The 15,251-nt window shown below is 46.0% G+C and overlaps 1 protein-coding gene across 1 annotated transcript in view; it reads right to left on the bottom strand.

Moving 5' to 3' along the window:
• LOC135208796 (GMP synthase [glutamine-hydrolyzing]-like) overlaps nucleotides 1-15,251 on the bottom strand; it is a 108,418-nt gene that overhangs the window by 17,035 nt on the left and 76,132 nt on the right. The window contains 2 exon segments of the mRNA XM_064241327.1: nucleotides 14,138-14,248; nucleotides 14,250-14,264. Coding sequence (XP_064097397.1) covers nucleotides 14,138-14,248; nucleotides 14,250-14,264 — 126 coding nt within the window.

Below are 15,251 nucleotides of genomic sequence, written 5' to 3' on the forward strand. Positions count from 1 at the left end.
TGCATCAATTTTATTTGGTTCAAGTTCCGCTCAGTCAGGGAATTGATCCTTATGCCTTGTATTCGTGCCGATGGCACGATTGCTCTAGGGCTCTTATTTTGTTGTTGGGTACATGGGGACTGTGCGGGGGTGGGGAACGAGACCCCCCCCGCTCAGTTCCCACAGATGACTCTTCCCCTTGGGGGGGGGGGTGGGGGGGGGGAGGTTATCGGCGTTCTTCTCCTCGCCCGATCCGTCGAGCGCGGGGGAGGGCGCTCGGTGCCCGATGTACAATTGTATTAGGGGTCTTCCACTCGTTCGGGAGGGATCAAACCCCCGCACGAGGGGATTTCCCCCCCATTAATCGCTACTACTATTATTTCCGCAGGTGCTACTGCCACGAGGGTGGACCTTGGTGAGGTATGGGCGTCCTTCCAATTGCAGAGCGTGCTGGTGTCCAGGGGCTGCGGTTCTATGTCTGGGCCTACTGCGGTCACCCATGGAGTGGTGACCACGCAACCAGGTGACGACGTCCCTCCTCACCTGGTGTACTCGCCTCACGTGGTAACAGTCTTGCCTACAGCCGCTGTGAAGTGCCGTTCGCCGTGCCGAGAGGGGGGCGTGCCGCCGCCGCTCGTGGTTGCCGCGCTGCAGCGACCACACTTCCGCTGCCCGTAGAACTCGCCCCTGGACCTGCCGCCGGTACCAGGATGTTGCTGGCTGCTGCTCCACTTCCTGTGTTTTCCGGTGCTGCCTGCCGTACCTGCCGATTCTGGCTGACTGTCCATGCAGTTGCTGCGCTGGCTGGCCCGGCCGTTGCTGCGCTGGCTGTTCCTGCCGTTGCTGCGCTGGCTGTCCCTACCGATGATGTGCTGCCGTGCCTGCTGTTCCTGGATGCCCATACCTGCTGATGTCGTCCCTGTTCGTGGTGGTACTACCCCAGACTTTGGTCTGTCTGTACAGGTGCGTCCGGGCCCTGTGGCTTCGGCTACAGCAGCCCCGGCTCCGCCCTGGATAGCTGATCTTACGTCTGTCCTGAGGAAGCTGACGAAGAAGAGGAGGAAGGTGTCGTGGTCGTCGTCTTCATCTTCTTCATCGCTGCGGCCGCCGCCTCTTCCCCTTCGACTTCTAAGGCTTTTACAGCCGAGGAAGGAAAAAAGAAGAAGGTCGCCTCCTCCCTCCTAAGAAGTCTCCCTCGGGAGCTTCTCGGGACCCGTCTCACCTCGGTGGGACGGGAGGGTTCCTTCCGCTGGTCCTCCTGCTCCTTCGGGAGCGGGGCCCGTCTCTTCTTCCGCAAGGAAGAAGACTACGGGGACCAGAGGGGTACCGGCTAACACCGGTACTTCCTCGCCTGGTGTCAGTGGTTCTGCCACTGCATCAGGGTCCGTCTCGGCCTCTCGTTCGCGGGAGGTACCGAGTGTACGGTCGACCTACCAGCGACCGTGCAGCCAGGAACCAGACCTCTGAGTCCGCTCAGCGTCAGGTTCACGGCACGGGGCGGAAGACTGGTGACAGCCGCTCATGCGACTCTCACCAGACCAGCTCTCACTCTCGCGGTGAACAGCTGGCTACCCGGGGACGTGACGGTCCACGACCGACCACGGGCTGAGGCTGGGAAGAGGTCCTCCCCGTTCGGTGCCAGCCACGGGCTGGAACCATCGACGTGACGTGCCGTGAGGACAAGCAACCGGTCTCACTGCGGCAGTGGAGCCTGCAGGTCGCCTGACCGTCGCTCTCACAGAGAGCGATCGGGAACGGCAACCAGCACCAGCTCTTCTGACACTCGAGATCGGGGCCGCTGTGCTCAGTCCAGCCGTTCTCCACAGCGAGACGGTTCGACCAGGCCTGCAGCTCGATCGTCACCGCGGGTTGACCATCGCCTGCAGCCCTCCAAGCCTGCTGGTTCTGCCAGCGAGCGACGAGGGAGCGTCAGGTCTGCCTCTCCCGTACCTTCAACCTCCTCGGGTTACACCGGGAGGAGCGAGGTATTGAGGAGTGATCGTGAGGGGTGCGCCCCTCATGATCCCACCACGACAAACCGCCCTACGTGCCAGGCACGGTTCTTGGACCGGCCAGGACGTATGCGCAAGTGGATGGGGAGACCGAGAGGGCTGTCGCTGTTCCCCCTTATCCCCCCCCCACTTAGGGAGGAAGGTTCTCGGAATATGCTCTTGTTCGAAGGGCTTAACGGTCCCACTCTGCAAATGCTGTGACTTCCGAGATCCAGAGGAACTTTGCCGAGGTTACGGCGCTGATTCGTCAGCACAATGACCTCGGGGAAGGATCGCCGCTCCCACCAGCAGAGCCACGTCTCGGCTCGAGTCGTTTTGGGCCCGAGATGGGAACCCCAGATCGACTGGTGGGTCCGGCCGCGATCGGAGCTTGCCGACTGTGTTGAACCAGGTAGTCTCTCGTCTCCGGACAAGAAGGCTCTCTCAGTTCTGGACGGTCGAACAAGCTACTTCACCTCCTCTACTGCGGACAGAGGCGTTTATACGTGTCTTCGGACACCGTATTTAAATACCCCTTCGGTCCTCCTGAGGTTTCGACCTCGACGAGGACTGGAATGAGTCGGAGCGGTATCGGCTCTCTACTGTCAGGTGTCGATCAGCCCCACCCAACCCCGACGACGTTCACAGTGAGGCCGGCAGACACTTACCTACAGTATGAGTTCGTAACCCTCCTCGGAAAAACGTTTTGTTCTCCTGACGATACGTTTCCAGGCTCTGAGAGGCCATCGCCGTAAGGCGATGGCTGCTCCTTTTCTTCTCCAACTGCTAGATCCGCTGGGAAGGCGAGCCAGTATCCAATTCCTCCCCCATTCCCTCTCTCCTTACGGCTACGAGGGAAAGGGGAGGGATCCTACAGAGATTCTCTGTAAGACCCACGTTAGGGGCTGCGCTACCGGGGGGGGGGACCTTTCGGGTCCTACCTGACGTAAGCCCCGGTCATTGAGGAGGGATCCTGCCCCTTTCTCGATTTCTACGGGATCGAGAGGACCACCAGCCGATATCGTCTGACGAATTCGGTGGGGGGTGGGGGTTTTCGCAGAGTGCTTAGAATTCTACGGAATTTCTAGCGCACTCAGAGTGTTCGAGTTTTTTACGATCTCCAAACACTCAGGCGAGACCACGGTCCAAAGTGAGCGAGAATACCCGATAATTGTTACACGATAATCGGGAACCTCGCTTATGCTCGAATTCCTGTAATCTAGCATTTGGGAAGGAAGAGACCAGCTGCTGAAAGAAGAGTATCTCACAGTAGGCGCTTAACCTGGAATAGAGAAGAACGGACGGAACTTCCAGTTTGGCTTGAACTATCGTCTTCGGTATTCTGTTCACCATTGAAGCTTTCTTTGGGAAAGACTTCTCCTTCACTCTCTTGAATAAGAGAACGAAGGCGGTCGATCTCTAATCCTTATTCTCATTCCTCGAGGGGAAAAGAATTAGGATGGAGGTCGTGGGTTACAGAAACCTACAAATATACTACGTATATTACCCTCGCGACATGATTCTTTAACAGTTGAATTGTCCGTGGGGTAGGCGCATACCGTAGTTACTCTACGGTTTGTGACCGAGACGAATTGTATCTTAATTGAACTGCAACTCGGGGTTGCCTGCAACCTCCCAGCAGTTATCAGTTTCGATTTTAGATACTTGGTATTGTCATGACAACACCAAATCAGCTTTTGTATTTACCGAAATCCGTTTCGGTTAAATATAATTGCTCGAGCGTATTCTTTATGCTCGATGGTTCTAGCCGAACGTATTCCTTCGTGGAATAATGGATTACCTGGCAACTCAGGATGACGAGTCACCGAGAGCTACTGCGTATTGAACTGCCTGATAGCGGCTCAGTATCAGCTAGGTCTCGGAGATGCACGGTCGGTTACGTCTCTCTCTCCCCTGGTTGGATTGACTACCGAACCGTATCTCTGCCCAACAATCATGGACTTAGGTCTCTGATTAACGGGGATTCTCGCAATAATGAAGGACCATCTACTGCTGTGACGCTCGATTTCATCGCCTTCGACATTGCGAGAATTTTCAACAGAGATATCTCTTGGACTCTGTCATCTTTCTGTTTACGCGAACGGTAACAGAAGTCTGTACTAGTCACCGCTGCATCGCACTGCGATAATGCGAATGATTTTTGCAGACATCTGAGTTTGTCTTCAAAATATCTCGTATTCGTAGGTGTGCAATTTCATTGCTCGCCCCCCGCCCAACATTAACAGATATGTCAGAAGACATCGCCTACTCTCCGACCTGACAGCTCTACTTCCAAATGTTTCAGCCCATGAGAAGCAGTTCTTCAGGCAGTAGTTCCCTGTCTCATTACTGGAAGCGCTCCGCTTTTATTGCAACTACGATCCTCACCGGACAGCAATCAATAGCGGTTAGCGTTCTCAGTCTTTGTAGCACAGGTTCAGAATCTTGAGAATCCTTCTCTCGGTTCAGCTGTGAAGAAGTAGGTTGCATTTTCTGTACAACCTTCGTCTTCAACGTCACATAGTGTTGTTTCTCCTTACCCGAGAATCAACTATACTATGAGTATCTTGCCATCAATGACCTCGGTCTCTAGAAGGCAATTGACTTTCGCCTGTTGGGCACATGCCTTAAGAGAGTCATCACCTTGCCTTCTGGCCATCGGTGACGAACAAATTATTTGTTTAGTCTCTTGGCATAACCCTGTTAAGGCGAAGGTCACGTGACTTGCTCGGGTGCTTGGACAACTTGCCTCCTACCGAACGCAGTCAGTAGGCAGCTGTCAGAGCGCCCAAGTCTGTTACGAACTTCGCTGTGGACTTAGTTCGGTTGTTCCATAACAATCTTTTCTTCGTCCTAACGGCTTGTCACAGTACCCCATACCATCGACAACCCACCATTGAGTGTCGGTGGCCCTATCCACTACCGAGAACAACTTCGCTGCATACGGATAGACCAGTATGGGTACAGGACATCACCGAAGTCGAGAAGAGGGATAGGTCATACGACAATTCCCTTCTTTTCCTCTGAGGTAATTGCATGACTTTGCCTGCGAAGTCAAGCATCCAGGGGATGGGATTCGTGACGCTCGATTTCGTACCGAATTCGTAGCGAAGACTCTGAACCCTTCGGTTCCTGACGATCGGTTAGAGTCCTTCACAATCCCCTCCCTAATGGGGCTTCAAACGCCTTCGATGCGAAGGAGATGCTGCTTTGTCCTGTGAAAGCGCGACCGCGCTTTCTGAAGAAACTCGACATCCCAGGCGGAGTGTTGAAGACTCTTCGTCAGCACCAAGATGACCTAGAAGTACACTCCCTCAGTTTACACAAGAACTTCTCCGTGGCGCAGGCTGAAGGCAGGGGTCTGGTACAACCAGACCACTGGCACCTCCTTCTACCTTTTGGATATTGCCCACAGGTCCTTGGATCGTTTTCCTTAGGACCCGTGGTGGCTGCTCAACACGTTGTCTAGCTAACCCAGACCCTAGCAGGCTGACAGCATCGAGTCCTGGTGTGACTGTAAGAATAGATATGAATGAGAGAGTGACTGGCTTCTCTTCCTATCTTTTTCTACCCCTCTACCTGTGGGTAGAGGGTACGGTCATCACCTTGCTGGATAAGGACGAGATGCCGGTGAGCTACTCGACAGAGCCCCATCCTATCCCTTTCACTAGGGATGGGAGCGAAGTATCCACCACTTCCTCCTACAAGTAAGTGGAAGCCAACAAGAGACAAACCATAACATTGTTGCCTCTTGCAAATAGGAACTTGTTCTTGTTTGCTGGTACGAAGAGATACGCTTGCCTCTCTCTTAGTACTCGGTCCAGAGGTCTGACCATTGATCCTGCGGTGCACACCCCGATCAATCGGACAGAGGCTTGGATCCCTCCCTCGCTCTTACGACCAGGAGGCTTCCAAGGTTGGGCGAACACCAGTCTGTTCACAAAAGACTCGATTCCACCACCAAGAAGTGAGTCTTCCTATTGTAAAAGGACCGAAGGTTTGTATGCCGTGTCGGAACAAATGACAATTTGTCCAAAATTGCATTTTTCCTAACTATACAAACCTGAGGTCCTTTTACACATAGCCCCACCTCATGCCACCCCTCACTCTGCAGTTTTTGCTTGGGCCAAAAGCAAAAGTGATTTGTTTTACCTACCAGTCGCGCGCGCGCGCCTGTCGGACAAGCAGTTAACTACCGAACCCCTTGTTCGAAAGCTTACGACCTATCCCAGCTGCCACTAGTACCTTCCTATTGTAAAAGGACCTCAGGTTTGTATAGTTAGGAAAAATGCAATTTTGGACAAATTGTCATTTCCAGGCTTACAAGAGATGTTCTAAGGTTACGACGCCAATCCGACAGAAGAAATAGGACTCCAAAAAGGCAAAATACTGTACATACTTGAGTAATATTTAACTGCATGTAATGTTCAACCCCATTTTTACTGCATATATTAGGACTTTAGCATATTGTCCTCACAATAAGCCTAGCCTATGTTAGCAGTTGCTACTGAGCCTAGTCTATGAATCTGACATCTAAACCCGAGAAGCTAAAAGCTTAGAATATGCCAATAAAATGTATAAATAATCAGTATGTACTATTTCAAAAAAATTATTTTATTAATCATTAACTATAATACATTAACTAGCCTACCGATAAACATCGCATACGCAACAACACGTTTGTCCCGCAATGCTGCAATTCATACCAGCGATATAGCATGAGAAGGGGTCCAAGAAAAAACCTGTGAATGACTGATTCCGTGATTGTTGATCCACGACTAAGCGATGTCCCACTGTACTTCAACATCAGTGTTAAGGGGCCGGCCGGCTAATGCCCTATTTTAAGGACAGGACTTTGATATTCATACCACTTAATAAGGTGACTTGTGACATCTCCAAACCGCATATGATTTTCGCCTCTGACCTTCGGTTTTGTGACGACCAAGGGCGATTTATCCCGAAAATAACCATTTTTTCAAATTCTATCTCCTCCCTTGATATTTAATATTAAGACCTGGGATTACTACCATATATAGACCTATGTAGACTTCCAATCGAATGGAGAGTTTTTTTCTAAAAGTCATTTTTTTGCTGGATATGAATTTTTCAATATGGTAAAAAAAAATAAACCCTATAAATCAGGAGAAAAAATTTATAAAAAAAAATACAACAAAAATTGGAAAAAAGGGCTCTATTTGATTGTTCTATAATGTCTTTCTGAGTTATATACCAAATTCCAATGTTATAGCTTCAAAACTAAGTGAGAAGATAGATTTTGAAGGTCAATAAGTATAGTTTTGAGATACGGGCGTTCAAAGTTTTCCTTCGTATTTCTATAAAGACAATATTAATAAATAATGATTATTATGAATGTATATTTTGTTTTTTTGTGTATTAATAAACCAAAACTATTTTATTTATCATAATTTAATCATAAATGATGATCCCTTTGCTCATATATCGCAGCCTGGGGCACTGCTTGAGGCAAGATGGGGCACTCCTTCCTACGCAATTCTCTCTCTCCCCTTCACTAACTCTGCTTATTACAGCGAATTTTCTTCTTCTGTGTGTTAGCGAGATGTTTTCCTTGTATTTTCCTCTTTGGCATGATGAAATTCTTGCCCGAAACAAAGATAAACAAGACGTTAATTGCAAAGATAATTGTCAAGAGGTAAAACTCGAAGGCGTACACTTTTTTTACAAAGACAATTTAATAAATCATGATTATTATGAATTTCATATTCCATTTTGGGTATTAAAAACCCAAAACTTTGTTATTTATCATAAATGAAGATCTCTTTGCTCAAAGATCGTAGCCTTAGGCACAGTGTGACGTGTGCTGTCAAGCAAGACGGGGCGTTACTAAGCAACCCTCCCCTCTCTCTTCACTAACTACGCATATATTTTGATATTCTGTAATAATTCTTGAGCGATTTTTCTTCGTCTGTATGTTAGCGAGATGTTTCCCTTGTCTTTTCCTCATTGGCATGATGAAATTCTTGCCGAAACATACATAAACATACTTGAAAGCAGGCGAATGTCAGACGTGAAATGGAACGTGTAGACTACTCGACGTCTGTGATCGCACTAAAAGTTGGTAGCTTGAGCCTGAAGTCTCCTTCTCGACTCGGGGAATGTCTACAGATGCCATTTCTCCCAATTTCTTTGACAATAATTATCAAAATTTACGATAATAGAAGAAATATTGCATTTTCTTGTACGGATCAATGTTTTAGGCTTATTGAGTTACGTTAACTAATTACCCTGTAACTACGAAAGTAAGAGGAATTTTGACGAAATATTTCGTATACGTATTCTCAATTGCCATATGAAGCTCCATGAATTTTTTCATGACTTTGCATTTTTCGCCCTATACCTCCATATATAGAGGTTCCGGCCGGCCCCCTTAAGTCTAAGGTACCGTCTGAGTCAGAAGTACCTCCCATGTGGTAAGCTATACTTCTTATTCATGGAGGTAAAAACAATCTCCTTACCTGGTCATACAGCTCAGTAGGTGAGGATGCTTGCAGAGGAAGTACCATACCGTCAGTGTCGAGTCCAAGGTCCGAAGAACCTCCCATGTGGTATTCTATACCTTTCATGTATGGAGGGGAAATGGTGAACCTCCCATGTGGCTATCTAGCCTCTCATGTATGGAGAAGTTGAGTGTGCAGGACCTTCAGTTCTCTACTGCTCATTGATGTAGATGACTTGTGCTGAAAAAGTTGTAGTTATTCCAACATGACCATCGGGATCTGCCTAACCTCCAGGGCCTAAAGGAAACAATACACTCAGTCTACGCTTGACCAACAGAAACACTCGAGTTCATTTTGACTATCACTACCTCCCTAAACTTCTAACACCCTAACTCTACCAAGCCAACTATAAAACTGAGTTACCACAACAACAGGACCCCGTGAGTAATCTTTCTCTGAAGAAACTGAAATTCCATACACACTCTCAAATAACCACCTACACGATCGCCGACAACGAAACATTCCTCCCCCGAAAGCGCCGAAGGGTAGTCATCCGCGATACTTAGCACCCTTTGACACAGTTCCAACTACAAGGCTCCAAAAGCAATGAAGAACCAACAGACGCTTGACCAAGAACCCCTTCTACCCCTTCCTATGAATGTCCGGATAGCACTGAGGCAGATGATTTAACAAGAAGTCCCTCCTCTCTTTGACTAGAACATAGTACAACCATCCGAAATGTTAGTCTGGTACACAAACCCCCTCGAAACCAAAGTGAAGAGGTTGACAAACAGTCCAGGATCTGAGAAACACCCATCAACTCTCACCACACCCACACAGAGTGGGACAAGGCCTCCCAATGGCTGTGAAAGGTGCCTTCCAAATACAAGACTCGTGATCCGTAACCCACACGAATCAATGGAGGAACCCAATAGAGAAAAACCTCAAACTAACTCGTAAACCAGAACTCAACTCCCGGCAGATGAGTTACCTGCTACCTCAAACAGAAACTGATGCTAACCTAAAGTCGTCTTCCCCAAAAAATGCCCCTCCCCAAACCCAGATCAGCCTACTTGATGTTTGAGAGACTACTGGTTTAGTTGAATATGACTTATCAAACACTACTTGAATTAACTGTGAGATTCCTATGGAGCCTGGACTGCAGAAAGAGAGAATGAACAAAGTCCACCATCCGTTTATATTCGCTTCCTTTGCCGGAGAAACAAAAACCCACAACTAAGCAACCGATTTTTCTCTTCAAAGGTATCTATCCTCTGTCAGACCTGTCAGGCAAGACCGGAACAGGAGAAGGAGAAAGGCCGAACCCCCGCAAGACCAGCACCCAAGAAACCGGAACTTACTACGCCTGGCTGGCTGCTCGATACCAAACGACATACAAGATCCCATCATATCTCGAGCCAACCGATTTGATTGCACAACGATATACCAACAAGACGATGATAAACTCCTGAGCAAGTCATACTCGACTGCGCAATCCCGCACTCCCCCCAGACATGATGACATAACCCCTGTCCAACCACCGTCCACCCCCTCGCAAGAGCCAACCGTCACCAGTTCTGCAAATCCTGTAAGAGCTAGTCTCGCTCGACTGCGCATACCCTCACTACCCAGTGACGATAACGTTACACCTGAGCCGAATATACCTTGGCGATGAACGCCCACCCCTGCGAGTCAACCCCACACTGTTGCGCCAAACGCACCAACCAAGAAGATGACAACCTTGAACCAGTCTCGCTCGACTGCGAAACTCCGCACTCGCCAGTGACTCTGACATGACACCTCACACCTGGCCGACTACAATGGGCGACCAACACCCCCTAAGAGCAAAGAGGTCGCAAAACGCAATCCAACTAACGCCCATTACCAATACTAAACCTGGACTGAAGTCCGGAGCTGAAACTATATTGATCAATTGAGGGAAGGAAGTAATCCCGGAAGCCCCGGAATCAAGGCCGAACCCACATTGAAACCCCTTGGAGGTAGAACAGAAAAAGCAGCAGGAAAAAGTTGATAAATAAGAAAGAAGGAGAGAGAGAGAGAGAGAGAGAGAGAGAGAGAGAGAGAGAGAGAGAGAGAGAGAGAGAGAGAGAGAGAGAGAGAGAGAGAGAGAGAGAGAGTCACTACTAACCACTGGAGCACCTAGCGCCGACATTGTGCAGGTAGAGAACCAACTGTGCAGTACATATGGTGCTTTAATGACAGGTTACAAACTGTGGAACCAATGGGAGCCGTAGAAGGAAATTACCAGCTACCCTAAGAAGGGGCCCTGAGGGCACAAAAAGTGCTAACTATGGTGCAGACGAACTGCCTGCGGCTGTAGCCCCCGAGCAATTACCACGGTAAGCATGTTAGGTCTCGCACACCTAAGGATATAAAAAAAAAAGGGAACTGAAGAAGGAAGATAACTAACTGCCCTATGAAAGAAGTGGCTGATGACACAACTGGTATCGATACAGTCAATGATGGCACAGACGAATCTCCAACTGCCGTAGCCCCCGCAAGAACTACGAAGGACACATTACGTCTCTCGACAAGTAAAGGACGAAAATACGGAATTGCAGAAGACTCTGCAACCGCCTTTAAAGCATCAACACCAGCAACCTGAGAACTACAGGACCCGCCCCGTTGGAAGGTGCTGAGAGGCAGCCCCTCAAGAATTACTTCCTTTAACCCTGAGAGAGAGAGAGGAGAGAGAGGAGAGAGAGACGAGAGAGAGAGAGAGAGAGAGAGAGCCCCAAATTTCAGGATGAAACGATGAAAACTCTTGCTCTGCTGTTATTGGCAAAGTAACAGGATAAGCGAGAGAAGACTCTGAAGCGACCTCCGAAGAATGACCAGTTAAAGAAGATTTTGTAAAGACTATAAGTTTTAATAGAAAAAATGGGAGAGAGAGAAACTAGACCGACTCTGTCCCCCACGATAATCTTGACAAACATCATAGAAAATCAGGAAAATTATTCAAGACGTGATCATGAATACAGTCAGTATTCCAGCTACAGTAATTTGTCTTGCAATAATTCAATTTACGATGGGGTTAGTAATTAAACTGGCACATTTTTGAAAAATAAGGCTTTTCTACATCTCTTGCGCAGCTAGCGTAGGCAGCAGCACGTGCATCAGCAACATGGATAAAACTCCCAAGCTTTGTATGAATTCAAATGCAGTCATGGTAAAAGAAAACTACTAGCATGAAAGACCTCATTTACTGTTGGTTACACACATAGAAAAGATTAATAACGTAAGGCTCGTAATGCCTATTAAAACGAGTGAGAACAACGGAATCACTAAATTTTACGCAATCTAAACAGAGGGAAAAACCAGCTTCCAATAAGATGTATTAGTCAAATTTTGGACTTAAATTACATCATAAGACGAACAATATGACTCGTTCCATATAAGTTAAGTATCCAGATATTCATTATGCTAACTAGGAACAAAAACATTAGCCGAGACCAAGTGATATGGTTGAATCTGGAGCGAAGGAAATTGACTAGTCGGCACCATTGCCTGCCTAGGCCACGCCCCCTTACAACCATGTTGTGTGTTCATGACAAGCTTGTGTAATTGTAATTTAATTGAAAATTAATCAATTACATATTTTATGGTAATTTCTACATGTAACTCTCTACCCTAATGTCAATTTCAGTTGGTCGGTGAATAATTTGATAATACGACTGGGTATATAATTATATTTGTAACTGTAATTGACATAAGCATAATGTAATTACTGACGGCAATTTGTCTGCTAAACGGATGAAGACGTCATACAAACGAATTCCGCCACTGGAGGGAATTTCTTGGAAAGCAATGAAATTTACACATTTCTTATGATTTCTGATTATATGGCACAAGATACCATTATTGGCTATGTTAAATGTCAACATAGTTGAAAACACGCCTTACCTCAAGAGACAAACATGGAATAAGTTGGGGAAGAGCTGTTACGTCAGTCATGCCAGCTAACCAGGACAAGAATGAGTTAAATACAGTGACGCAAACTCGTATTCACCATCAGCTGATTCCAGAACGAGAAACTGACTGCCGAGTTAGTATTTATACTATGCTAATATGATGATACATATAATACACTTATAATGCTGAAGTCAAACTAAATCTGATCTTGATTCCTGTTCGACTACATTTCATACTGAATTATCCTGAGATCGGATTCTCGTTTCGTGTTCAATTTACACCTGTACTAAATTATCCGAAGTCAGAATGCCACTATTAAAAATTACTATACCGATATGTAGTAAAGCGAATACTTTAGGCTGGGCTACTGTTTTATACATACAATATATCATCTAGAACACTAGGCTAGCCATAGTTAATTGTTATTCTACTTCTCTACATACTGAATTATCCTAAGTCAATATGCATTGGACAGAGAATTAGTTGATATTAACAATTACCATAACGTATAATGTAGAGTCAAATTGAAAACCTGATCAAGTTTACCACTATCGCAAGAAGAATGAAATTTATCCTCCGAAGGAAAAGAACCTTTAAGACAAAGAAGCAGTATTCAACACTTCAAAAAACCGACAGACCCGAAACCACCCCTGAACGACCAACCACAGACCTAAAAAGCTTGTGATGCAAGGAACTCCAAGCAGGAAAAACCAAAGAGGCTCTAAAGACAAACTGTCCCTCTATAAACTACTATAATAAAAACTGACCTGAAAAAGGCCGCACTTCTCTTCCTGAACACTATTGTAGCCTATTCTCCCGCCTACTCGTCCTGTATCTTACCTAAATTTTCATCATCCTCAAAACTTACACATTGAGGGGAGGGGAAATCTGCTCCCAACACTGCCTGCTCCGCACAGGGGGGCCAGCAGAACCTACCCACTCGGAGGCTTGAGGTTCTCCATGACCCCCAAGGACCCGTTAGAGCTGGCTCTGGAACAGGCAGGGGAGCTGAAAAGGAACGACCACTATCTCTATTATTAGATAACTTATTCGTCAGGCTAGAAATAGGATAAACATACTAGATGATAACCTGTCCACTAATTTCTCGGATAACTAACTCTAATGCTTCCTTGTCTCCTGACCAAGACAAACATCTCTGACTGGGGGTAATTACACTGAACCTTCCTAGACGAAAAAACAAAAGAGAATGTTGATCATGTGTGAGGGTACTCATCCTACGCTTGCAGGGCATGCAGAACCGCATAAGACCCAAAAACATTGTCTGGCAGCAGAAAGGTCTCGGAATCCGGGTGCGCACTGTAGATGAATCAGAGCAGAGGCGTTTGCAACGGCAAAGACATTTATTTTCTAACTTATCCATAGAGAGTACAAAGTACCTATCCAAAGTCAAATCGGAGAAAGACGTTAATAACAATCCAAAGTCGTAATCTGATATCCAAAATGCAAAACCTCTTTAAATGGGGTCGGGCTTGATGACCAAAAGTTCGCCTGATGTGGGACTAAGCCACACAGCATGGCCAACAAGAAATAATTGAGGAAATAGGCTCTGGTGGCCGGTATTTGCAGCAGCGTTGCAAACAGTACACAAGGTTACTCTTTTACTAGATTTACCTGCAGCGTTAGTAAAACAAGTTAAAATTACCCACTAGTGGGTAAATATGTGGGGATATAGTTTGGCTGGTCAGTGACCAGGGCTAATTCAGGTGTTCAGTGAATGTATTGCAATACAAAACTTACCTGCACACCAACAGACTTGATGGGCAGCAGTGTGGCAAAGAGTGTTTGGCTTAACGAGATCCTATGAAGTTCCTGGCGCTCCTCTTCACTGGTGCAGTTTTCTATACGACTTCAGTAAGGCATGCTTCTGCAAGATACCCTATTCATATAAAAGGGCAGTTACCAATGCCAACCCCTCAAAATAAGGCAAATAATAGGTGTGCTGACTCCCCACCCATGATTTGCCCTATCAATACTGTGTGTTGTTAGTATGATCCTAAAATAAATCTGGGGTCATAAAGTTTCAAAAAATTTATTCATAACATAAAAATTCTTATTTTTGGATGATCAAACATTTAAAATTTCCAATTTCCTGCTATCTTTCCTCTTTCAGAACACTTTGAAGGGTCCAATTCTCACATTAATGCAAAGAAAACAACAAAGTACATATTTTTGAGAAAAGATTTAAGCTCCCCTCTGTGATGGCAGGAGAAAGTAAAAGGTAAAAAAAGAAAGTTTAGTGGTAGAGAAGGTAAAAGGTAAAAAAGAAAGTTCTGTGAGTAGAGGAATATTAACTACATACAAAACTTCAGAATGAAAACGAAGCTAAATTATTTATTTTCTAGATGTGTTACTATTTCCTTAAGTGAGCTTATCAAAACACGATAGAATAGAATAGAATGTCGAATTTAGGTCCAAGTCCAAGAAGTTATCTAATGTAGTAAAGTTTATTATGCCTACAAATAAATCACAGACTACTACAGGTTTACAATCTCTTATCTGTTATTCTAAAAACTAAAATTTTTGGGAGAAAAGCAATTACTTGCAAAATTGAAGCTGATTGAGAACTACCGACATCTTCATTAACATTAGTTGCTATAAGAAACACTTCTAACTACTTTTTCAAGAGAGAGGAGACACTATTACTCTATTTAGTTAAATCGAAGGTGCCATTTGCAAAGGTCAAAATAATAGTTGTACTGAGAATAATGATAATCTTAAAACATACACTGTTTTTTATAGATCAACATTACTATTGTATGTTATTAATGTCATATCATAATTATCAAATATGAACCCAATTAAAAAATATGAAGAAAGTAACCATGTGCCACTGGTTCTGTATACATTCAGT

This window comes from Macrobrachium nipponense, chromosome 35, assembly GCF_015104395.2.
Source record: "Macrobrachium nipponense isolate FS-2020 chromosome 35, ASM1510439v2, whole genome shotgun sequence".
Classification (NCBI taxonomy): Eukaryota; Metazoa; Arthropoda; class Malacostraca; order Decapoda; family Palaemonidae; genus Macrobrachium; species Macrobrachium nipponense.